This window comes from Phoca vitulina, unplaced genomic scaffold, assembly GCF_004348235.1.
Source record: "Phoca vitulina isolate PV1807 unplaced genomic scaffold, GSC_HSeal_1.0 scaffold11, whole genome shotgun sequence".
Lineage (NCBI taxonomy): Eukaryota > Metazoa > Chordata > Mammalia > Carnivora > Phocidae > Phoca > Phoca vitulina.
This window is the reverse complement of record NW_022589714.1, coordinates 28,945,032-28,971,438: the sequence shown is the minus strand read 5'-3', so window position 1 is coordinate 28,971,438 and position 26,407 is coordinate 28,945,032. Positions and strand designations below refer to the sequence as shown.

The 26,407-nt window shown below is 34.4% G+C and overlaps 1 protein-coding gene across 3 annotated transcripts in view; it reads left to right on the top strand.

Moving 5' to 3' along the window:
• Positions 1 to 26,407, top strand: part of HCRTR2 (hypocretin receptor 2) — a 119,239-nt gene that overhangs the window by 54,428 nt on the left and 38,404 nt on the right. For all 3 annotated transcript variants that reach the window (XM_032409632.1, XM_032409629.1, XM_032409630.1), the window contains exon 2: positions 25,410 to 25,588. In XM_032409632.1, coding sequence (XP_032265523.1) covers positions 25,410 to 25,588 — 179 coding nt within the window. The remainder of the gene's footprint in view (positions 1 to 25,409; positions 25,589 to 26,407) is intronic.

The window sequence follows — 26,407 nt, the reverse complement described above, 5'->3', positions numbered from 1 at the left end:
CAGTGAGGGAGGAGTCAGTTAAGATTCGGAACAAATGCAGAAGTCATGGTTGAAGTAGCAAGAGGACCACCAGGAAGGTGATGAAGAACAGAATCATAGCAGAAAGAGCATGTGGACGTATAGCATAACATGAATAATGATAGAGCAGGGGAAGATCAGACAAGCAGAATGGGGGCAAAAACAAGGGTTGAAATTTGTATATAAGAGTTCAAAGAAGTTTAAACCTGGTGAACAAGAGTTTTTTGCTTCCAATTTGGAAAGAAAATAGAGAGTTTAATTATAAAAATCAAAATGTGGAAGTTCGATATGTGCTATTACAGGGTTTAGCCACCCTTAGCTTGTGAATTCAGTTGGTGATGTTTAAAACATCACTAGCTTGAAAAGTAGACTGAAATGTAGGACTTCCAACACTGTATGATCTGTGACTATTGAGAAGTCAGGCCATAATATTCATTACATCCATTATTTTGCATTGAACCCACAAAGATTTCTTTAGTAAACTACTAGTTATAATGCTGATAGACCTTATAAGTAAACCAAAAAATTTTCCAATAACATGTCACAATATTTTGCAGCAAACTAATAACCCCTGAGATTTCATCTACATTCCACTTATCCGTTGGGGTCTCATTCAACTTGCTGTATCAAGTGAAAACTTCTTACACACAGAGTTCTCTTGTATTCATAAACCTTTTTAAACATTTGAATTTCTTTATCTTTATTCTAAAATGACACCTTTAACCACAAAATAGCTGAGATTTTTTCATGATCTCTCCATCCCATTTTATTTTATTATTATTTTTTAAGATTTTATTTATTCATTTGAGAGAGAGAGAGAGGGGGAGAGAGAGCACAAGGAGGCGGGGAGGCAGAGGGAGAAGCAGACTCCCCGCTGAGCAGGAGCCCGAAGCAGAGCTCAATCCCAGGACCCTGGGATCATGACCTGAGCCAAAGGCAGATGCTTAACCAACTGAGCCACCCAGGCGCCCCTCTCCAACCCATTTTAAATTCTGTAGTATCAGTCTAGATATAACAATGACTCAGATTTGACCAATGACCATAAACTTCATAAATACTTTGTTTTTTTTTTTATGGGTGGTATTTGCACCAGTATCTCTAATAATAATAATAACAGCAGCAACAACAAGGAAGAGTTTGAGATGACAGGATCTTTAGAGCTTCATTACTCAAAGTCTAGTTCATAGACCAGCAGCAGCCATGACTTAATTCAGAAATTTCAAGAATTTTTTCAAAATGTATAAAATGGTTTAAAGAAGAGTTTATGCATGAATTTAAAGGGAATCCATTTAAGCGAACTAAAATGAATTTAACATGTACAATATGGTTTACAGAGATGAGTTAGGGAAATTATATTATTTTTTCCTGAATTGATCTATCCCGGCATGTGCAGGGGAAGTATTGAGGGAATGACATCAGAACATTTTTCACTATCACCCATCATAATGACTGGCATATATTAGTTACTATATGAATTTCCACTTAATATAAATGGATACACAAATACTTGAAAATGGATTAAAATAATTCAAGCCACAGTACATGATTTTGTATTTTGCACAAAATGAATGATCATATGGCAAAACATGTGTAAGTTATTTTTGCAAAGTGGAATATTATCTTTAATAAATATGTGTTGAAATAATGAATTAATGATTAAGAACTCACTCAAAAACTCAAGTGTGGCTCAGTCTTCTGAATGCTACTACCCAGGGAAACAGTTCAAAGACTTCCTTTCTAGTTCATTTCTAGCCAACAAGACCAAGGCCCGTACCGCATATTGGCCTCTGTATCTTTCCCTGATTCAGAAACAGTCAACCCCTTCAAATCCCAACCTGTGTCTGGAATGGCAGAGAATTTGCTGGAGTTCTATACAAAACCTGTATCGGGGGCTGTGAGAAGTCAGTGAGAAAAATCAGGTAATTTAATATTTTCATGATTAGCCCAGGTAATTGCTACTTCCCATAACTACTATACTCCTGGGCTCTTTCCCATGCCACCTCCAGACTATAATGTCACTCAGAGATGTGGTATGAGTAAGCACTGAGAAAAAGACACAATTTAGTTGAAAAACATAGTCCCATCAATGTTCTACTTACACTAGCATCTATACACATTTTAGTAACTATGCAAAAGTCTATGAAAATTATAAATAGCACTCACTTATAATAATAGGCATAGACTTACATATTCTATTGAGTACTTTTTAATCTTTGACCATCAGAATTTTCATTTTTTTCATTTTTTAAAGTTACTGTAACAAAATTAAACATGTGGAGAGAAAAATACTCTCTTTTAAGAAGAGAAGCAAGAACAAAGTATCCATATGAAATTATACAGTGGATCATTCTCTCTTTTTTAATAGAGAACAGAATTAAAGAAACACCCCCTTTAACAACTAAAAGTGTTGAGGTTGTTGATTTATCATTCAAAACAAGGCACTTACATTTTTTAAGTAAAGGAAGCAAGAATCTGTACCAACAAATGTCTGCTTCATGTCTTTTCAAATTAGAAATGTATGAACCTAATATAATAGGTTCAGTTATTATAAAGTATTATTTGACCAAAAAAAAAAAAGAAAGGAAAAGAAGAAAATGCAATAAACTCAGCCATTAAAGGAAAGAGATTGCCAAGACTTGCAAAATTCTGAGATAAGACATCATGGGCTTATTTTGACAAGGCGTCCCTTTAATAAATGCTGTATCATCCTAGGTGACTCTATCTTCAATCATATATTTTTTTTGTTTGTTGTTGCTCTAAATTTAACTACACCACAACATATTTCTTGATGGATATTCCTTAAGCACATCAAATTTAACATTTTCAAAATGAAACTCATAAGCTTCTCACCTTCACCCTGCTCCTCCCACTGTGATTACTTTCTCCATCTTTGTTAATTGTCCACCATCTTCCACAGAACAGATGTGTCCTAACCCGTTTTCTGAAACATATTTTTTGTGTATCAAATTATTTCTTTTTTTTTAAATTTCAAAGATCCATACTGACAGAAACATTTAGTTTCAGCATATAATTAAAAACTTAACAATACTAATAGTTGTTCCAAAGAGCATCCTTTCTTTGTCAATGTGCAACTATTTACATTAATTTGCATGTAATTCACTTTCATATCCATTCACTGGGGTATGAATATTACTTAGTCAAATGGACAATTAATTAATACAATCTTTACATATTCACTTATTAAAATGCACCGCACAATTCCTATTTTCTTGGGAGTTTTCACTGAATCCATGGGATGTGAGTTTTGAACAGCTGCGGCCTTTTATGCCATTGCTCTTGTCTAGAGGAGCCAGGTGGACATTTTTTTTTTTTTTCCTCTTGCATTGAGTCAAAATAAAAAATCACTTTCTCTGACATGCTGTCTAAAAGGATGTCATCTTACCTTACCCAGTGGGAGCTCTAAAATTAGGAAATGTTTATTGATCACTGATTACAGGTCAGGTTTTAGCTATCCCGTAAAGATTAGAATCTCCAGTGAAATTTTAATTAATTAATTAATTTATTTTTTAAAGATTTTTATTTATTTGACAGAGAGAGACAGTAAGAGAGGGAACACAAGCAGGGGGGAGCAGTAGAGGGAGAGGGAGAAGCAGACTACCCACTGAGCAGGGAGCCCGATATGGGGCTCGATCCCAGGACCCAGGGATCATGACCCGAGCCGAAGGCAGATGCTTAATGACTGAGCCACCCAGGTGCCCCTAATTTGTTTTTTTAAAGATTTTATTTATTTATTTATTTGAGAGAGCACAAGTGAGGGGGGGAAGGGCAGAGGGAGAGGGAGAAGCAGACTCCCCGCTGAGTAGGGAGTCCAATGGGGGCTCGATCCCAGGACCCCAACATCATTACCTGAGCCCAAGACAGATGCTTCACTGACTGAACCACCCAGGCACCCATCCAGTGAAATTTTAAAAATATCCAGTGCTAGAAGTCTTTGTTTTTGGATGACAGAGATAACTGTGGGAGAGTTTTATTAAGCTGATTCACTCTGTTGAAAACCATATAATTTTTAGTGGACGTCTATTATGCATTTATGTTGTAAGCTCTGTGCCAAGTACTTTTATGTTCATTAAAACAATCCTATGAGATAGATACAAGTATCCCAATCTTATACATGTCAAAACTGAAGCAGAGAGATAAGTAACTTGCCAAAGGTTAAAAGAAATTGAAACTGGGATTTGAATTGGGTTTTTTTTAATACCAAAATGTGTTACCTTTACCTCCATAGCATCTATTTTTGTTTGAAGAGAAAAATTTCAATACAAGTAGATTGATGATTTAAAAACTAGGCTACTTTCTTTCAGAAAACAATATTTTTATATTGCGCCAGACTCTTAGCAGTGATTTGGAGAACTGAATGTCTTATGATCCAAGAAAAGTGAGATACATTTTACATAGCCAAGTGGGAAACAAAGATACATTTTTTAATATTAATAAATCTGTTTTTTTAAAGGGTTATTATACAATATTATCAAACTTCACGTGAATGTCAGAACCCAGGACAAACCTAAAATTAGTAATACTTGGGAAAGATGCAAACAGTCCCTCTTTCCGCTTCTTTACTCAGTTATTACAAATACATTCAGTGGTGGCAAGTGAAATATGGTTTTAAATTATTTAGTAAAGCATGTAGTAATAAATAGCAGATCTACTTATGGTCATTAAATAAAAATTACTATAATTTACAAATCAGTATGCTTTGTAGCAGAGAGTGGACTTTTTATAATTATAATGTACCTATGTCACAACAGAAAGGTTTTCCTTCAGTCTCTATCTCAGGTGAAAACACATTTAAAGTGGTCCATCCTCTTATCCAAAAGGCCATTCTATTGTTTTCAGTCTTCACTGAAGACACTTTCAGACACAAACTCTTCCAGGGATTTATGCGAGCAAAATGATGTAAATAGTGCCAAAGTATAAGTAGGTACTATGATTTTGAATCCTTTCTCTTAATTTTCTCTTCCATTTTCAAATAGCCAATATACATATAAAAATGTGTTAAATTTGACCCACTGGAATACCTAACATGAGAAAAGACTGACAGTACGAAGTGTTGGCAAAAATGTAAAGAAACTGAGACACTCACACCTGCTGGTAGGAGTAAAAACAGGTACCGCAATAACCATTTTGGAGAACTCTTTGACAGTTATGTAGTAATGGTGGTCAAATGCATACTCTATGATTAAAATTTCACTCTTAGATATGTAACTGACAGAAACCCATACATATGTCTGTCAAAATGCATATACAAGAATGTTCATAGAAGCCTTGTTTACAATAGTCCTGAATTAGAACCAACCAAAATGTCCATCAGTAGTAGAGTAGATAAATAACAGTCTAATTGTGGATTGGAATACTATACAGTAATGAAAATTATGTAACTACAGTTACCTATATAATATGAATAAACTTGAAAAACATAACAGTGAAGGTCAGGCAAAATATAACACATACATCTTGATTCCATTTAAATAAAGTTAAAAACAGGTAAAATTAGTCTGTGGTGTTACAAATAAGGATACAGATTGTTTTGGTTGCAGGAGCATACTGGTGTAGAGGAAATGTGAATAGAGTAGGGATTTTGGCCACATTCTTTTTCTTGGTCTGGGTAGTAGTTACAGGGGCAGGTACACTTTGTCTAATGATAAATTTATGGTTTTGTTCATTTGTACATATTTCTACATGTGTGATACTTCAATAAAACATATGTTAAAAGCAACAACAAAAACAGAAGCAAAAACAAAACCCATTAACATCAAGAGATAATTATGCAGATTGACCTTTTACAAATAAATGCATTGGAAATATCTGCTCTCACTTTGTGGCATGCATTTTTATGCACTTTTGATGCACCTTAACTTTAGGGTGGGTTAGCTGATCAAAATTTTCCTTTATGTTCAATATTTTTAAGGGACTCTTTTCAAGAAATGTTTAAAGGAAATCTTTTCAATAAATGCTTATCTGTCCCAGGGTCATAATGATGGGAGATTTGTCAATCTTCACTGAAAAATTTTGAGATTTTGCTTAAGATTACATTGAATCTCTACAAGTTTAGAGAAAATTGATATTCTTATAATAGTTATTCTTCTATGAATATGGCCTTATCCCTCCATTTATTTTTCAGTTGTTCTCATGCTACTTTGTATTTTCTTTTTTTTAAAGATTTTTTATTTATTTATTTGTCAGAGGGAGAGAGACAGTGAGAGAGAGAGAGGCAGGCAGAGGGAGATGCAGGTTCCCTGCTGAGCAATGAGCCCGATGTGGGACTCCATCCCAGGACCCTGGGATCATGACCTGAGCAAAGGCAGACACTTAACCGACTGAGCCACCCAGGCATCCCTATTTTATAATTTTCTGTGTAGAAGTTGTATGCATCTTTCACCAAATCTTTCCTAGATATTCAGTATTTTTATGTTATTATGAATGTCATCTTTTTAAATTGCATTTTTCTAGTTGTGGGTGGTTTATAGAAACAAAATTGATTTCTCTCTATATTATACCTTTTATATATTGATTTAGTATATTTTATGTATTACTTCATATCCAAGTGTGATAAATTCATTTAGTAAGATTAATAGTTTATCTGCTGATTCTTCTACACTTTTACTTGCAAAATTATGCCCTCTGTGGATAATAGTAGGTTTTATCGCATCATTTCTAAACTTTATGCATTTTATTTCTTTTTATTACTTTATTGTACTACTCTAGCACAGTGCTGAATTAATATGGCCATTGGGAGGAATCATTTACTTATTCCTGATCTTCAGGGGAAAGATGATGAGAATTAGCAAATTTTGTCATTGTTGTTGACAGTATTTTTCAGATTGAGGAAGAGCCCTTCTACTCCTACAGTGCTAAGAATTTATTAGTGGATGCTGAATTATAACAAATTGTTTTCCTGCATTTATTGAAAGATCATATAAATCTTGTACATTTTTTCTGTTAATATTGTGAATTACATTGAGTGACTTTCCACATTAAGCCAAATTTATATTCCAGAAGAAATACCCTAATTGGTAGCAATGTATTATTCTTATTACACATATCACTAGATTTGTCTTGCTGATGTTTTGTTAAAATTTATTTTCAAAAGAGTTCATGAGCTTATGACTTTCTTTCCTTGAAATATCTTTTCCAGGTCTTTAATACCAAGATTTTTATTGGCCTCATAAAAAATTGGGAAGTGTGCTCTTTGCTTCAATTTTGAAAAATTTAATTTATACCTTTAATGTTTAGAAGAATTCATCAGTAAAGTAGGGATTTGGAGTTTTCCTTATGAAAAAGTTCTTTTTTTCCAATTATAGATTCAATTTTTCAAATTGTTATGTCACCTTAGATTTCCTATTTCTTCTTGTGTCAATTGTGATGAACTATATTTTTAGAGAAATTGTCTAATTCATCTAAATTTTGAAATTTAATGACATTTTTCTTATATTCTCTATACTTTAATGCACATAAGATTTATAATAAAGTTACATTTTTTAAATTCTGATTTTGATATTTCTGACTTCTTTGTTTTTCTGTTCACCTTGTTATGAAGTTAATCATTTTACTAGTTTTCAAATTTTGGTTTTTTGGTTCTACTTCTTGTATATTTATTCTATAGTTGATTATTTCAGTTCTTTATATTTTTCTACCGTCTTTGGTTTTAGTTTTCTGTTATTCTTTTACCATTTTGAAATGGATACCTACATCATCAACTTTCAGCTTTTGTTTTCTAATAGATTCACTTACGACTATTAATATACATTTAAGCATAACTTTAGCTTTTCCATTCCATGGATTTTGATAGTTTGTACTTTATTATTCAGTTCAAAATATTTTAATTTTTATTTTCTTTTAACTATGTCTCATGAGTTATGTAGAAGTGCATTATCTGAAATTCAAACATCTATGGGGTTTTTTTCAACTTCTTTATTGTTGAATGTTAGCTTAATTTTACTAAGTTCAAATAAGATATTTATTATGATTTTCATCTTTTGAATTGTGTTGAGACTTACTTTATAGCCCCATGGTAAATTTTGGTTCAAATACAATACATACTCTAAAATAATGTATATTCTTCAGTTTTGGGATACAGTGTTCCAGATAGATTGAGATTGAGATTGAAATTTATAGATATAGTAAGTCAAGTTTGTTATTTAAATGAATCTGAAGTGGATTTTGTTGTGTTTATTCTACCAGTTACTTAGAAAGATATTTTATAATGTCCCTCTGTGAGTCCCACTTTGGCTGTATTATCTTAGCTTTATATATATCTTTGAGGCTATGATATTGGACTTGTTATACCTTCCTGGTGGATTGATACTTTAATTATTATAAAATTTCCCTCCTTTTATCAAGTAATTCTTCTTGTCTTAAAATCTAGTTAGTTCAAAATTAATTTAGCTACATCATCATTCTTTAAATAAATGCAAGGTAAATCTCCCCACCATTGCATTTTTAGTTTTGTTGCTTCCCTTTATTAAAAGTGTGCTCCTTATAATGAGCATATAGTTGAGTTTTCTTTTTATCCTGTCTAATAATCCTTGACTTTTAATTAGAGTTTCAGATACCTTTATATTTAGTGTAATTACGGTATATTTGGGTTTAAATCTATTATCCTACTCTTTGTTTTTTCCTTTTCCCATGTGTTCAATTTTTCTTGACTTTTGCCTTTAAAAAAGTATTTTTCTACCCTTTAGCTTGTTAGTTATATATTCACTTGTTATTCTTTTATTTATTTATTTATTTATTTATTTATGGGGGGGGAGGGACAAAGGGAGAGGAAGAGAGAGACTCTTAAGCAGCCTCCATGCCAACACAGGGCTCAATCTCACAATCCTGAGATCATGATCTGAGCCAAAATAAAGATTCAGATGCTTAGCCAACTGAGCCACTCAGGCACCCTTATTTTTCTTTTAGAGATTCCCCTGAAGATGACAACTCTGTCATGATAATACATTTTAATATAAATTAGTATATTTAACACTTATTAAATACTGCAATAAACTTGGAACACTCACCTAACTTCATTTAGCCCTGCTTTCTTTTTTCCAGTTGTTATTAAAACCTCACAAAACATGATGATGATGATGATGATGATGATATGATGTTTATCATTATTTTATATAGTCAATGATAATTGATGTTTATTCACATACTTATCATTTCCATTATTTTTAATTACTTTCTATGTTTTTTACCTACACCCGAGATGATTTTCTTTCTGTCTAACTCCCTTTATTTTTTCCTTTGGTTTGGGAATGTAGTTCTTTCAGCTTTTGTTTTTCTAAAAACAACTTTCTTTCACCTTTATTTATCAAGTATATTTTCACTGAATATACCATTTTAGATTTTTGTTACTTTCAACATGTCAATGACACCATTTTATTGTCCTTTAGCTTCTTTTTTTTTTTTTAAAGATTTTTTTTTATTGTCCTTTAGCTTCTTATTTATTTTCTTTTGAGAATTTAGCTGTCAATGTCATTATAATGCATTGATAATGAAGCATTTTTCCCTTGAATTAAGATTTTTCCCTTTCTAACTGGTTTTCAGCAGTTTTGCTATAATATACCTTTGTGTAGTTTTATATTTCCCCTGGTTGAGCTTTGTAGCATTTCTGATATCTGCGGATAGATGTCTTTAGTCTTTTCTTTTCTGGTAAAATATAATGTACCTAAAATGGATTTTTGAACTTAAGTGCAGGACTACATTTATTCCCATGATAGCTCATATTAAGTTTCCCTCATTGCTCCACCCTGACAAGAACTTTGAGTCATGTGGAATCCAAAATATTGTCTCTCTAAGCTTTGTGCCATCTTCAAATTTAACAAATATGCCCTTTCATTACATCTTTTAAGTAACTGCTAAAAAGTTTGAAGAATAAGATAATATATTGATTAATTACTAATTTTAATCTGGAATGAGATTTCCAGTGATGTGTCCCAGGACTCTACCTTTGGCTTTTAGTTTTTCTTTCTTTCTTTTTCTTTAAAGATTGATTTATTTATTTTAGAGCAAAAAAGAGAGAGGCAGAGGGAGAGGGAGAGAGTCCCAAGCTGACTCCCTGCCAAGTGGGGAGCCTGACATTGAGTTCAAACTCATGACCCTGAGATCATGACCTGAGATGAAATCAAGTGTCGGACCCTTAAACAACTGAGCTACCCAGGCACCCCAGGTTTTAGTTTTTAAAGTTTTTTTAAAAAAAATTGGATAATATCTTTTCCTGGCTACTGTCTTTTTAAATACTTTATTCTATGTTTCTTCTCACATATTGAGAACCCAATCACATGTATTTTAGAATTTGCACCATGGATTACTCATATTCTTTTCTGCATTTTAATTTTTCTCTATTTTTTAGTTTAAATATTTTTCTATTAGTTTTAGTTTGGATAGTCCTATTAGATAGTTCTGTCTATCTAATATTCTGTTAAAGCCATTATCATGTTTCCAGTTAACACATTTTTAAGTTCTGCAGTTTCCCTTTGAATATTTTCCCAATTCTTTATTAACATTCTACACGATATCATGTAATTTTTGAACTTATTATTTAAATTCTATTAAAATTTCTCAAAACTTTATTATTTTTTATTTTTCTATAGACTTTGGTCATATGATATTGACTTCTTATATGCCTGATGATTTTTTTTTATTGGACAAGTAACATTTCATATGAAAACTGTAAAACTTATTTGGTGTTATAGATGATGTTATCTTCTCCTATAGAGAATTTGCTTTTGTTTTGGCAGCTGTTAGTGTTGGAACAGAAAACTTCTATCCAGTTAGTAAATGAAGATGTTAGAAGCTAGGCATCATTCTTGAGGAGAGCTTGTTTCCTTCAGGTTCGTCCTTACTAGAGTTTGCTCTTTGGGGTTGTGGCTGAAAGCCAGAGTTGTTTACCTAGTTGGCAGACTTTGAGCTCCAATGTTGCCCTCTGTTCAGTAAGACTACTCAAGTTCCTGCTCAGATTCTCATATTATTGGCTGGTGCTGTTTCTTCTGTACTTAGCTGGTGCTTGCAAATTGCCAAAAGCTTTGAGAAGAAAAGAAGTGCTGAATGTCAGGTGAACATCTGTCCTCTTTTTTTTCTCCAGGATATTGTCACTTCAACTCATTGCAAAGGTAGTGTTCCAAGGTCTTAAAGAGATTCTGGTTGTTTTAGATGCGAGGTTTGGTCTGCAGCAAGGTTATCTGCCACTACCATAAATGGAAATTATTTTGTAATAGTAAAACCAATGTTTCATTCAGTATTATAGTTAGTACTTCAGGGGAAAATTGACACTTCTTGGATATTTGCCATCCAAGAATATGTGGCTAAAATTTCACAATTCTCTAGGTATGACTTAGGTCCTTCCCTTCTTACTCTAGTTGTTATCCTTGGTTGATCTTATTTACTCAGTTGACTTTCATTGCTATCTCTCTCATGATTAATCCCAAATATTTACCTATAATTGAAATACATCTCCTGAAATATAGACCCTTACATCCAAATGCAAAATGGATATTGACAGTGGGATAGATAACAAATGTTTCCAACTCACATATGAAAAAGGGAATTCCTTGTCCTTTACCTCTACTTCCAGATGAATCCCCCTTATTTTCCTTTATTCCATAGCTCAGGGAGCAACATGATTTTCTCCCCACCTATCAAGCAAAATACTTGCTTATTATCCTCAGTTTTTCTCACTCCCTTGTCTTCATATCTAATCCCTCACCAAGGCCTTATATTTCAACCTCATTATTATTTCTTGAATTCATTAAGTTTTCCCCCATTCTTTCATTGCCAACTTATTTCCTCAGATTTCTAAAACAGTCTCAAAATTGGTCCCCCTGCTTCCAGTTTCAGGGCATGTATAATTTCTACATTCTCTCTAAGTCATCTTTGAGAAGGATGGGATCTGGTCATCCCCTTGCTTAAAATCCTTCATTGATTCTCCATAATCTGCAGGACAATGCCCAAATGCTTTAACAAGATTTATATACATTTCATGATCCATGAGTTGAATGTGAAGTAAAGATGCAAAAACTAGAAGATAAAAATATTCTAGTTAGAAATTCTAATATGAAAAACAAAGGAGAGCCAAGAACTAGAGTTATAACTTTGGGAATTGGTCTCCTAAAAATGAGAATTAAACTTGTGAGAGTAAATAATAACAAAGTGGAAAGAATATGGGAGAAAAAGACAAGAGGGTTGAAGATATGTATGATGTACAAGAAGGAAAATATTTCTACAAAGAAGACCCAAGGGAAAGTTCACTGTAGGCATTAAGATAAATATAAATCAAACATCCTGGAAAGGATAGGTCACTTGTGTGTTAAGTAGTGCAAAGGGACCAAAGATAAGGTTTTACTTTATGTTCCTGAACAGCTCTGAGGATGGGGTAGAGATCCAGATGCAATTCTGAGAGCCTGCACTGGGGATAGGAACTTGTAGTGATTTACCTGTGAAAAGTAATAAGACATGGATAACCATGAAGTTGATATATCCCCCCAGAGAAATTCCAGTGAAGCCAAGTTAGAGCTACCAAATATAGTCATTAATAAAACTGCAGATGCTAAGACCATGTTGTCTTCCACCCTCCTCACCTTCCTATAGGTCCGCCACAAAAGCTTAGCAATACCTCTTAATAGCAACACTGTTTTGGTCTCTGGCAGCTCCCACACAAAGTCTTGGTGTCAATCTGTGGTTGAGCCTCACCCTGAAAGAAATAATACCATTAACAGACAGCAGAAAAGTCAAACCTAGTTTTTCCCACTTTTCTCACTGTATTTTTACCTCTCTGAAGAATTTCTTTTGGACTTGATTCCTGTAAATTATTAGCTCCCTTGTCTTTCTGTTTTTTAACATTCTTCTATGTACAGTTCCTTCCTGCACATCTGTGTTTGTGATGATACTGTCTTTCTAAATCTCTTCCCAGTCAAATTATTAACTGTGGTTTCTTAATTATTCCTCACATTACCTCCCTGGTATCAACACCACAGTGACATCATTAGTCTCCATGAGAATTCCCCTGCCTGCATTAACATAATGAGCAGGTGCCAGTGAAAACATATTTATCAAATTATAGACTTTCATATTTTCTTGAGGAAATGAAAACATTTTAAACATATTGTTATATATGCATATATAGTAATTTTTTTTAAGTTTGCTCTCTATTAATATTAGATAACCTTTTGGGTGGTACATTTCACACACACTGCCTCTTGGCAGTATCCCCTCTGTCAGACTTGTAGAAAAAGAAGTGGCACATTTGCTTACTGTTCTTCTGAGCACAGACGGAGAGATTTATAGATGGAGAGATTTATCACAGACGGAGAGATTTATAGACAGAGGGATTTGTAGACAATGTTGCCAAGGTGTGGAGGTAGAGAATGGGAGATTGAGCCAGGTATATTGTTATACTGGCCCCAGGAAGAGAAGAAGGCAACACTAACAGTAGGAAGATGGGCCAATACCAGAGTTGTGAAGTGCACTGAAGGTGAGAAAAAGGAAAATACTTCAGGATTTCATGCAATTTGTTTTACCCTTTTAGGACTAGCCCAGTAATCAACTTCCCTGCTTCTTAAATTTGTAGTCTCTAATGATTCTAGATGACCCTATTCCACGACCTGCTTTCATGATACATTTCTTACAGAAGTTAAATATAGTCTATCTTCTATGTGTTTTCAATTCCTTTTATTGTTGTTGTTTTCATTTAGAAAAATGGTTTTATTTCAGCTAACTCATTTATTTACATGTAGTTTAAAAGATGTTGGCCATTTTATCTTTTCTTAGAAATTGTTTTTAGTCTAGAAAAATCCTAATTGAAATAAATATATTTATATCTACATTATAATGAATTTTGCAGATCAGGGACAGAACATTTGACTGCATAAAGAATTTTGCAGATAATTTAATGTTTAAAACAACCCTGAAGTAACAGGGTAAGCAGTTTCAAAGGCTCTCACTGACACTTTGTGGCAAAGGGTGGAACTACATTATTTTTTTTTAAGTTTTCTTACATGTTTACCATTTTATACATATGTAATATAATCAAGGAATTATCATTTTATCTACCCATATACATATATATGTAAATAAATAAACAACCAATAAATTAACAATATTTTATTAAGATATTATCTAAATTATAATATCACAACATACTAATAAATAATACTTTGGTTTTGCAAATAATAAAAATTGTATATAAAATCATGTGGTTGTTGTCTTAAAACTGCCATTAATACATTAGAAGTACAATATTTGTGAATAATTGCATTTCACTATTTAGCTATTCATTTAAAAAACTTATGAAACGAGTAATTAAGATTGTCCCCTGGCATTTTCAATCTGTGTTTAAGATTTTTGGGGCACGTAGGTGGCTCAGTTGGTTAAGTGTCTGACTCTTGATCTCAGCTCTGGTCTTGATCTCAGGATCACAGGGTCATGAGTTCAAGACCCACATTTTAAAAAAAAAGATTTTTGAGGGACATCATTATGGTTCAAAAATTTATTTTCCATTTTATGGCCCTTTTTATCATGGACATTTTTTAAATTATGGTAAAATATACATAACTTAAAATTTACCATTTTAACCATTTTTAAGTATATAGTTCAGTGGTGTTGAGTATTTCACATTGTTGTGCAACCATCACCTTAATCTCCAGAAATTTTCTGTCCTGCAAAACTGAAACTCTGTTCCCCTTAAAAAGAGCACCTTATTCTCCCCTCTACCCAGCTTCTGGCAACCACCATTCTACTCTCTGTCTCAATGAATTTGACCACTCTAAATACTTCATATTAAGTGGAAGCATACAATTACTAGCCTTTTGGGTCTGACTAAATTCAGTTAGCATAATGTTTATACCTTATTTTAGTGTTACAAAAATTAAATAAATTTGAAAATGCTTAAAATGTTGCTATATAGTGCTCGCTTCGGCAGCACATATACTAAAATGTTGCTATATGTAGTACAGATCTTTTCAAGGTGCTCAGTAACTAATTAATATCAGGCACAGTCATCTCTTAATATCAAATACCAACTGTTGATATTTCAAGGCCCAAGTGTTTGTAAGAGATACAATCTCACTTACATGGCTTACTTATTCTTAATCAGGTCATACCGCCAACAGATGAACAGTATGTTACTTTGGTTTAAATTTTTTCAAGTGTAAGTATTGATTTCTCCCTCAAATCAAGGTGTGTATATCTTTTTGAGTTAGTGTTTTCACTTTATGTGGGTAAATACCCAATAGTGTAATTTTATTGGATCATATGGTATTTCTATTTTTAGTTTTTTGAGGAACCTCCATACTTTTTAAAATTGTGGCTGTACCAAATTACATTTTACCAACAGTGCATGAGAGTTCCTTTTTCTCTGCATCCTCGCCAATACTTGTTTTTTCTTTGTTTTGTTTTTGTTTTGTTTTGTTTTGTTTTTACTTTTTAAGTTTTTACTTTAATTCCAGTTAGTTTACATATAGTGTTATTTTAGTTTCAAGTGTGCAATATAGTGATTTAATACTTCCGTACATCACCTGGTGCTCATCACAAGTGCACTCCTTAATCCCCATCATCTATTTCACCCATGCCTCACTGCCCCCGCTCTCCTCTGTTCTCTATAATTAAGAGTCTGTTTCTTGATTTGTCTCTTTTTTCCCCCTTTGCTCATTTGTTTTGTGTCTTTCTCTGACTGACTTATTTCACTTAGCATTATATACTCTAGTTCCATCCACGTCATTGCAGATGGCAAGATTTCATTCTTTTTATGCTGAATAATATTTCATTTTATATATGTACCACATCTTCTTTATTCATTCATTAATCAGTGGACACTTGGGCTGCTTCTGTAGTTTGGGTATTGTAAATAAGGCTGCTATAAACATAGGGTGCATATATCCCTTTGAATTAGTGTTTTTGTATTCTTTGGGTAAATATCCAGTAGTGTGATTGCTGGATAATAGGGTACTTTTATTTTTAAGTTTTTGATGGGGTGCAAGGGTGGCTCAGTTAAGTGTCTGCCTTTGGCTTAGGTCATGATTTCAGGGTCATGGGATCTAGCCCCACCTCAGGCTCCCTGCTTCGCAGGGATTCTGCTTCTTCCTCTGCCTGCCACTCCCCCTGCTTGTGAGTGCTCTCTCGCTCTCTCTCTCTCTGTCAAATAAATAAATAAAATATTTTTAAAAAAACTTTTTGAGGAAACTCCGCGTGATTTTCCACAATGGCTGCACCAGTTTGCATTTGCACCAACAGTGGGAGTGCCCAAATGATCCTTTTCTCCACATTCTCACCAATACCTGTTGTTTCTTGTGTTGTTGATTTTAACCATTCTGACAGGTGTGAGGTGATACCTCATTGTAGTTTTGATTTGCATTTCCCTGAAGGTAAATGATGATGAACATCTTTTCATGTGTCTGTTGGCCATCTGTATGTCTTCTTTGGAGAAATATCTGTTCATGTCTTCTGTCCATTTATTAATTGGATTATCTGGTTTTTGGGTATTGAGTTTTATAAGTTCTTTATAAATTTTAGATACAAACCGTTTGTTAGATATTCATCTGCATATACCTTCTCCTATTCTGTAAGTTGTCTTTTAGTTTTGTTGATTGTTTCCTTCACTTTGCAGAAGCTTTTGATTTTGATATAGTCCCAATAGTTTATTTTTGCTTTTGTTTCCCTTGCCTCAGGAGACCTATCTAAAAAAAGTTGCTTCAGTCAATGTCAAAGAAGTTACTGCCTATGTTCTCTTTGAGGACTTTTATGGATTCAGGTCTCACATTTGGATCTTAAATCCACTTTGAATTTATTTTTGTATATGATGTAAGAAAATGGTCCAGTTTCTTTCTTTTGCATGTAGCTAACGAGTTTTCCCAACACTATTTCTTGAGAGGCTGTCTTCAAATGGGCAAAAGCCCATTAGATATTCTTTTCTGCTTTGTCAAAGATTAATTGATTATATAGTTGTGGATTCATTTCTGGGTTTTCTACTCTGTTCTATTGATGTATGTGTCTATTTTTGCGTCAGTACCATACTGTTTTGATTAAGACAGCTTTGTAATATAATTTGAAGACTGGAATTTTGATGCCTCCAGCTTTGCTTTTCTTTTTAAAGGTTGCTTTGGCTATTCAGGGTCTTTTCTGGTTCCCTACAAATTTTAGAATTGTTTGTTCTACTTCTGTGAAAAACACTGTTTGAATTTTGCTAGGGATTGCTTTAAATATGTAGATTGCTTTGGGTAGACATTTTAACAATATTTGCTCTTCCAGTCCACAGAATGTCTTTCCATTTTTTTGTGTTATCTTCCATTTCTTTCATCAGTGTTTTATAGTTTTCAGAGTACAGATCTTTTACCTCTTTGGTTAGGTTTATTCCTCAGTATCTTTTATTTTGTATGCAATTTTAAATGAAATTGGGTTCTTAATTTTCTTTCTGCTGCTTTATTATTGGTGTACATTGATTTTGTGTCCTGCAACTTTACTGAGTTCACTTATTAGTTCTTGCAGTTTTTGGTGGTGTCTTTTGGGTTTTCTATATATAGTATCATGTCATCTGTAAGTAGTGAAAGTTTTACTTCTTCCTTGCTGATCTGGATATCTTTTATTTATTTTTGTTGTGTAATTGCTGAGGTAGGACTTTCAGTACTGTGCTGAATAAGATTGATGACAGTGAACATCCTTGTCTTCTTGTGACTGTACGGGGAATGCTCTCAGGTTTGTCCCATTGAGGATGATGTTAACTGTGGGTTTTTCATATATGACCTTTATTATGTTGAGTTATGTTCCTTCTAAACCTATTTTGTTGAGGGTTTTTATCATGGATGGATGTTGTACTTTGTCAAAAGGTTTTTCCAAATCTACTGAAATGATCATATGGTTCTTATCCTTTCTCTTATTGATGTGGTATATCATGTTGATTGATTTGCGAATATTGAACCACCCTTGCAGCCCAGGAACAAATTCCACTTGATCGTGGTGAATGATTTTTTTAATGTATTGTTGATTCAATTTGCTAGTGTTTTATTAAGGATTTTTGCATCTATGTTCATCAGGGATATTGGCTGGTAGTTCTCTTTTTTGGTGATGTCTTTATCCAATTTTGGTATCAGGAAAATGCTGACTTCAAAGAATAAATTTGGAAGTTTTCCTTTCTTTTCTATTTTTTGGAATAGTTTGAGAATAATAGGTATTAATTGTTCTTTAAATGTTTGACAGAATTTGCCTGTAAAACCATCTGGTCCTGTACTTTTGTTTGTTGGAAATTTTTTGATTACTGATTCAATTTCCTTGCTGGTAATTGGTCTTTCAAATTTTCTATTTCTTCCTGTTTCAGTTTTGGTAGTTTATATGTTTCTAGGAATTTATTCATTTCTTTTCCTTGTCCAATTTGTTGATATATAGTTTTTCATAATATTCTCTTATAATTGTATTACTGTTGTATTGTTTTTCTCTTTTCTCCTTTGTGATTTTATTAATTTGGGTCCTTTCCCTTTTTTTTTTTTTCTTGATCGATCTGGCTAGAGGTTTATCAATTTTACTGACTTTTTCAAAGAACCAGCTTCTGATTTCATTAATCTGTTCAATTTTTTTTGTTTCTATATCATTTATTTCTGCTCTAATCTTTATTATTTTTTCCTTCTGAAGGTTTTAGAATTTTTGTTATTCTTTTCATAGCTTCTTTAGATGCCAGTTTATGTTGTTGAGATTTTTCTTGCTTCTTGAGGTAGGCCTGTATTGCTATAAACTTCCCTTTTAGAACCAATTTTGCCGCATCGGAAATGTTTTGGACCATTGTGTTTTCATTTTCATTTGTTTCCATGTACTTTTTATTTATTTTATTTCCTGGTTGACTCATTCATTGTTTAGAAGCATGTTATTTAACCTCCAACTATTTGTGGTCTTTTCAGATTTTTTCTTGTGATTGATTTCTAGTTTCATAGCATTGTAGTCAGAAAAGATGAATGGTATTACTTCAGTTTTTTGAATTTGTTGAGGCTTGTTTTGTGGACTAATATGTGATCTATTCTGGAGAATGTTACATGTGCACTTGAAAAGAATGTGAATTCTGCTGTTTTAGGATGGAATGTTCTGAATATATCTGGTATATCCATTTATTCTAGTCATTCAAAGCCATTGTTTTCTTGTTGATGTTCTGTTTAGATGACCTGTCCATTGATGTAAGTGGGGTGTTGAAGTCCCCTACTATTATTGTATTATTACCGATTAGTTCCTTTGTGTTTGTTATTAACTGTTTAATGTATTTGGGTGCTCTTATGTTGGGTACATAAATATTCACAATTTTTATATCTTCTTATTGTATTGTCCCCTTTGTTATTATGTAGTGTCCTTTGTCTCTTATTACAATGTTTGTTTTAAAGTCTATTTTGTCTGATATAAGTATTGCTACTCTGACTTTGTTTTGACAGCCATTTGCATGATAGATGTTTCTCCATCTTCTCACTTACTTTTTTTTAAGATTTTTTTTATTTATTTGAGAGAGACAGAAGTAGTGAGAGAGAACACAAGTGGGGAGGAGAGGGAGAAGCAGGAAGCCCAGCATGGGGCTCAATCCCAGGACCCTGGGATCATGACCTGAGCAAAAGGCAGACACTTAACCATCTGAGCCACCCAGGCACCCCCATCCATCCTCTCACTTTCAATCTTCAGATGTCTTTAGGTCTAAAATGAGTCTCTTGTAGGCAGGGTATAGATGGCGTATCGATTTTGTCACCCCATGCCTTTTGATTGAAGCTTTTAGTCCATTTACAGTCAAAGTAATTATTGATAGATATGTATTTATTGTCATTTTGTTACTTATTTTGTGGTTGTTTCTGAAGATTTTCTCTGAATCTTTTTTATCTTTCTCTCTTTCATGTTTTGTTGATTTTCTTCAGTGATACATTTGGATTTCTTTCTCTCTATTCTTTGTATATTTATTAGTGGTTTTTGATATATGGTTACCATTAGGTTTGTATATAACCTCTTCTGCATATAGCAATCTATATTAATTTCATGGTCTTTTAAGTTTGAACACATTTTTACTCCTGTCCTTTCCACATTTTAGGTATATATTATTATGTTTTACATTCTTCTATTTTGTGAATTCTTTGACAGATTTTTTACAGAAATATTCATTTTTATTGTTTTTATGTTTGTGTTCCCTACCTTTGTACTATCACTCTTGGTCTCTCCTTTACCCTCAAAGTGTACCCTTTAGTATTTCTTACAGGGCTGGTTTAGTGATCATGAACTCCCTTAGTTTTTGTTTGTCTGGGAAACTCTTTATCTCTCCTTCTATTCTGGATGATCACCTTGGTGGATAGACTATTCTTGGCTGCAGATTTTTCCCATTCAGCACTTTGAATATATCATGCCACTCCCCTCTGGCTTTGAAAGTTTCTGCTGAAAAATCCTCTGCTAGCCTTAGGGGTTTTCTACTATAAGTTACTGTCTTCTTTTGTCTTCCTGCTTTTACTTATTTTTTTATAAAGATTTTATTTATTTGACAGAGAGAGACACAGTGAGAGAGGAAACACAAGCAGGGAGAGTGGGAGTGGTAGAAGAAAGCCTCCTGCAGATCCGGGAGCCTGATGCAGGGCTCGATCCCAAGACCCAGGGATCATGACCTGAGCCGAAGGCAGATGCTTAATGACTGAGCCACCCAGCTGCCCCTTGTCTTCCTGCTTTTAAATTTTTTTCTTTATCACTATATTTTGCCAATTTAGTTACAATATGTCTTGGTGTGGATCTGCTTTTGTTGATTTTGATGGGAGTTCTCTGTGCCTCCTGGATCCGGATATCTGTTCCTTCCCCCGATTAGGGAAGTTTTCAGCTATTATTTCTTCAAATAAATTTTCTGCCCTCTTTTCTCTCTTCTTCTTCTGGGACTCCTGTAATCTGAATGTTATTACATTTGATGGAGTCACTGGGTTCCCTAAGTCTAGTATCATTTTGCATAAGTATTTTTTTTCTCTCTCTTTTGTTCAGCTTGATTACTTTCCATTACTCTGTCTTCTAGGTCCTTAATTCATTCTTCTACCTCTTTCAGCCTAGTGTTCATTCCATCAAGCATGTTTCTCATTTTGTTTATTGAGCCCTTTCTCTCTGCTATGTTATTTCTTATCTTTGTGTTAAAGATCTCTTTCATGTCTTCTACTCTTCTCAAGTCCATTGAGTATCCTTGTGATCATTACTTTAAATTCTCTATCAGACATGTTACTTATATCTGTTTTGCTTAGATCTCCAGCTATGGCCTTGTCCTGTTCTTTCATTTGGGATAAATTTCTCTGTCTTCCTTCCTCATTTTGTCTAAGTCTCTGTGGCTTTTTCTGTGTGTTAAGAAAGTCAGCTACATCTCCTATTCTTGAAGGTAATGGCCTTATGAAAAAGAGGTCATGTAGTGCCTTGCTGTGTAGTGTCCCGTGTTCTCCAGGGCCTGGTGCTTTCAGGAGTGTTTCCATGTGTGCTGTGTGTGCTCTGCTGTTTTGTCCTGGCTGCTTTGTCCTTCAGGCCAGTCATCTGCAGAAGCTCTCATTGCCCATTGTGGGCAGTGTTTGGTCCCTGGCCAAAATATAGCATATTTTAACTAGGTGTACTCTGGTCTGTTTGTGAAGTAAGTTCTGTCACAGTGGCCTCCAGAACTGAAGCTCTGCAAAACTCCTGCATTGGGAAACACAGTGTGAGCAAGGGTTTGAGCCAGTTTCTCGGGGTGAGGGGGAGGTGGGCACCATGCTGGGACTGAGATGAGCATGACTAAGAAGGGCAGTTCCACTGGAGTGTGATGTGGGTCTTGGTATAAGCAAGTTAGGTAGCAGTGTGGACACTGTGCTGCTTCCCACAGGTAGCCCTGTATTTATGCTAAGGGATGGGGGAGGGAAATGGCATTACTCAGTTCCTTTGTTCCTGGAAGTGTCTCTCCATGAATGCTGCCTCTTTGGAACATGCTCTGAGATGAATGAATAACCTGTGCCCCAGGTGCACTTCAGATAGCTGGTTCAATGCTGTATGTCTTCAGGCTATTTGCCTTTCCTTTTCTCTAAGAGCAGCCCCAATGTCTTCCAGGCTCTATCCCAGCCAAGCCCCCTCACCTTTAAAACTCCAGGCTTTAAGCCCTGCTGTTTGCAAGAACTCAAAAAATTCAGCCCCTCTTGCTTTCCACCCTAATTGCTATGGGGATTTGTTTTCCCCATGCACTCCCTTGTGTGCTAGTCTGTCTCTAGCCTTCTTTGCAGCTGTGACTCCCTCCCCACCACATTGACCATGATCTGTTTCTCTCACAAACTTCATCTCTGCATTTCCTACCCTCTTTGATGTGGCCTCTTCTCTACCTTTAATTGTGGAGTTTGTTCTCCAGTCTTCATGTTGATTTATGGGGTATTTAGGATGATTTGAAAGTTATCTAGTTGTATTTGTGGGACAGGGTGAGCCTAGGTTCCTCCTACTCCACTGCTATCTTCCAATCTCTCTTTCTTGTATTTTTCTATTTTAACCATTCTAACAGGTATGAGATGATATCTCATTGTGGTTTTGATTTGTATTTCCCGACAATTAGTGATGTGGAGCATCTTTTCATGTGGCTGTTGGCCATCTGTATGTCTTCTTTGGAAAAATGACTATTCAGCTCCTCTGCCCATTTTTAAATCAGATTGTTGTTTTGGTATTGAGTTGTATAAGTTCTTTATGTATTTTGGATATTAACCCCTTATCAGATGTAACAGGCCACCAGTTATGGAATGAGTAAATCATGGGAATAAAAGGCAGAGCCTAAGGAATACAGTCAATGATATTGTAATAGTAATGTAACAAGGCAGATGGCATAGCCACATTTGTGGTGAACATAACATAATGTATACACATGACAAATCACTAAGTGGTATACCTGAAACTAATGTAACATTGTGTATCAACTATACTAAAAAAAGGTATATTAAGATAGCATAGCACATTGGATAAGATTTAAATCTAAGCTCTACCACTTACAAACTATTTGTCCTTAGGTAGTTTCCTTAACCTCTCTAGCCTCAGTTTCACAACTGTTAAGCAGGGATAGTAATAGTAATTACATTGCTTAGAACAGGGCATGACACATAGTAAATAGTATAGAAATATTTCCTGAAAATATACTTTTCTCATATTAGCTAGTCATAATGCATCAACACTGTCTTTCCATCATTGCCTCACTTCCAAAATACGGAGAATTAGGAGTCAATCTAGAACTGCTTATATTTTTTTAAGTCTTACTTTCTTTCCTAGATCCAAAATTGTACCATTTGTTGACTAAATATCAGTGGTGTGAGACTTATATCAATTTTCTCATAACAAGCCATGATAATGTGCTAGTCAACTGAGAGTGTGCCTGTGTGTGTGTGTGTATGTGTGTGTGTGTGTGTCTGCAAGTGTTTCTGGGAAGTAAATCATTCAGCATTATCACTTTCAAATAGTAAAGACTACAGTTTACCCTAATAAAGTTCATCTGAGTTTTTGGGTACTAATGTTCTGGAATTAGAGAAAGATATGAAGTTTTCAAAATTAAATCCTCAGGAATTCAGGGATTTTATTAAATTAGCATATGCTGGTGACTGGAAGATAATTTCAGTTTCTTCAGCATATGAAACTCTTAATAAGTGGTACATACTTGTCAAAAAGAAATCTTTACTTAGTGACTTAAATTTAACAAAATGTGCTTTTATTTTTCCACAATCACTGCATCATTTGGGTGCATAGGTGACAGCTCTGACAGGTTGATGATACCCAAGGCAAATTTGCAGTTACTGTCAGTGAAGCAACCCATCAATAGATGTGGGTAACAGGGCTTACACCTATATAATTCTTGAGCCAGTGATTATGTAACCTTTGGATACACCACACAGAGAAAAACAGAGAATTGGGGAACTGGATGTTCTTTCCATAAAGAGCAACTGAATAAGATAGAACAGCTTTTTTTTTTTTTTTTTTAAGATTTATTTATTTATTTGAGAGAGCGAAAATGAGAGAGAGAGAGAGAGTACATGAGAGGGCGGAGGGTTGGAGGGAGAAGCAGGCTCCTTGCTGAGCAGGGAGCCCAATGCGGGACTCGATCCAGGGACTCCAGGATCATGACCTGAGCCGAAGGCAGTCGCTTAACCAACTGAGCCACCCAGGTGCCCAAGATAGAACGGCTTTTAAAAATAAAGATAAGCTGAAAGGCAATGAAGGCTCAACCCAGAAAGTATTGAAAAATGTGTTTGATTTGAGGTGATGTTTAGAGGCCATCCAGAGTAATAGAGAGGAAAGAGGACTGAGTCTCTAGAGTATATATGTGCTTTGTTATAACTAGTTCACCACCCCCGCCAACAAAAAAGCAACACTTCACTTGGCGTTGAATCCCTAGTTGTAGCTGTAGTTCTGTGCTTTATGAGCCATTTGTCCCTAGCCAAGCTCCATGAATTCCCTGTGTCTCAATTACTGCATATATAAAATGATGGTAACAATGTCTTCCCTTGGGATTGTCAAGCTTAAATGACCTAAGTATATGAACCATATAGCTCAGTGTTTGCTAATAATAGGGGCTGAAAAATTGTTGGCTTTTGTCTTTTAAACCTCATCAATTAAAAGTTCCAAATGCAGAGTTTGGGAGTAGATAGGTTAAACGTCATGGTTGAGGCAAACACTACAGTTCATTGAAAATAGCTAGCTCCTAATTCATCTCACTCCAGTAAATATTTCTTGACTCTCTGCTACATGCTGAGCACTGAGGGAATAGAAAGAAGAATCAAAGATTGTTCCTCAACTTCTGGGAATCACAATTCAAAATCAAGTAGAAATTAATGCAGTCTTATGATCCATTGAGAAATGCCTTGTAAGGTAAATGAACTGATGGTAAGCATGGATTCAGCATTCACACAAACTGACTGATTCAATGAAAACAGTACAGCCTTAAATCATCTTCCTTTTTCAATATTTATTTGTGGTCTTTACAGGAGCATTAATTAGCTTGGCAGTGTTTCCTAATCAGTACCTATTTTCTTTGTATAGTTACTGTCTTAGTCTATTTGGGCTGCTATAACCAGAATACCATAAACTAGTGGCTTATAAACCACATAAATGTATCTCTCACAGTTCTGGAATCTGAGAAGTCCAAGATCAAGGCTGTAGCAGATTCAATGTCTGGTGAGGGCCAGTTTCCTGATTTATAGCCAGCAGTTTTTTTCACTTTGTCCTCAGATGGTGGGAGAGTCAAAGGATTTCTCTGGGATCCGTTTTATAATGGCACTAATCCCATTCTTGTGGGCTCTAACACCATGATCTATTCACCTCCTAAAGACCCACCACTTAATACCATCACACTGGGTGTTAGGATTTCAACCTAAATTTTGTAAGGACAAAAATATTTAGTCCTTAATAGTAACTATTCTTTTTTTTTTCCCCCAAATTAGTTTGTGTGGCAGTGTGGAAGAACCACCACATGAGGACGGTAACCAACTACTTCATAGTCAACCTTTCTCTGGCTGATGTGCTCGTGACCATTACCTGCCTTCCAGCCACATTGGTGGTAGACATCACTGAGACCTGGTTCTTTGGACAGTCCCTCTGTAAAGTTATTCCATATTTACAGGTAATTGTCTTTCACACTTCTTTTTATCCAAACACAGAAGCTACTGAAAAAGTATTTTCAATTAAGGATTGAAAAGTATTTTCAGTTATAATCATCTGGTAAATTAATTAGTGAGCTAAGAGAGAAATATACCTGCTTCTGGAATTAGCAAACTTAAGAAAAGTAATACTTGATAATTTTTGGGTAAATAAGTTCTGGGTAAAAAATAAAACAACAGAATCCTCAAGTCATCATTAGATGCTGAACAAACCTTTTATTTCTCTGATTTCAAATTTTCCCACTGTAAAATAAGGAAATTGAACAAATTAATGATTGAGCCTCTTCTAGTTCAAATAAGCAAGGTCTGTCTATTTTTATAAGTGGTTTTGTTTCACACGAGAAATTAAAGCTATGTGATCAAAGCAATGCAGTGAACAGATTTTAGCGTTGGTTCTGAATCATGCTACCAGGTTTGGAATCTCTGTTCTGCTATTTATTGAATGTATGCTATTGAGCCAAATACACAAGCTCTTTGTGATTCACTTATTAGAGAAGGATAATAATTTTAATTATAGCTAACTCCTATGGTTATGACATTTTCCTTAGCTAATTTATATAAATTACTTGGCATAGTGATTACTCTCTGGCAGATGATGATCTTATAAAAATATAGTCTATTCTCAACAAACATCAGTCATCATCCTCATCAACATCATTAGACATTTTATTGTTCTGTGTGAAAGTAGCTTTTCTACAGTGAATTGTCCTATAAGAAATTGAGAACAGACGCTTTCAGAGAATAATTTTGTTGTGGATATTCTGATAGTTCTAAATCTTTGA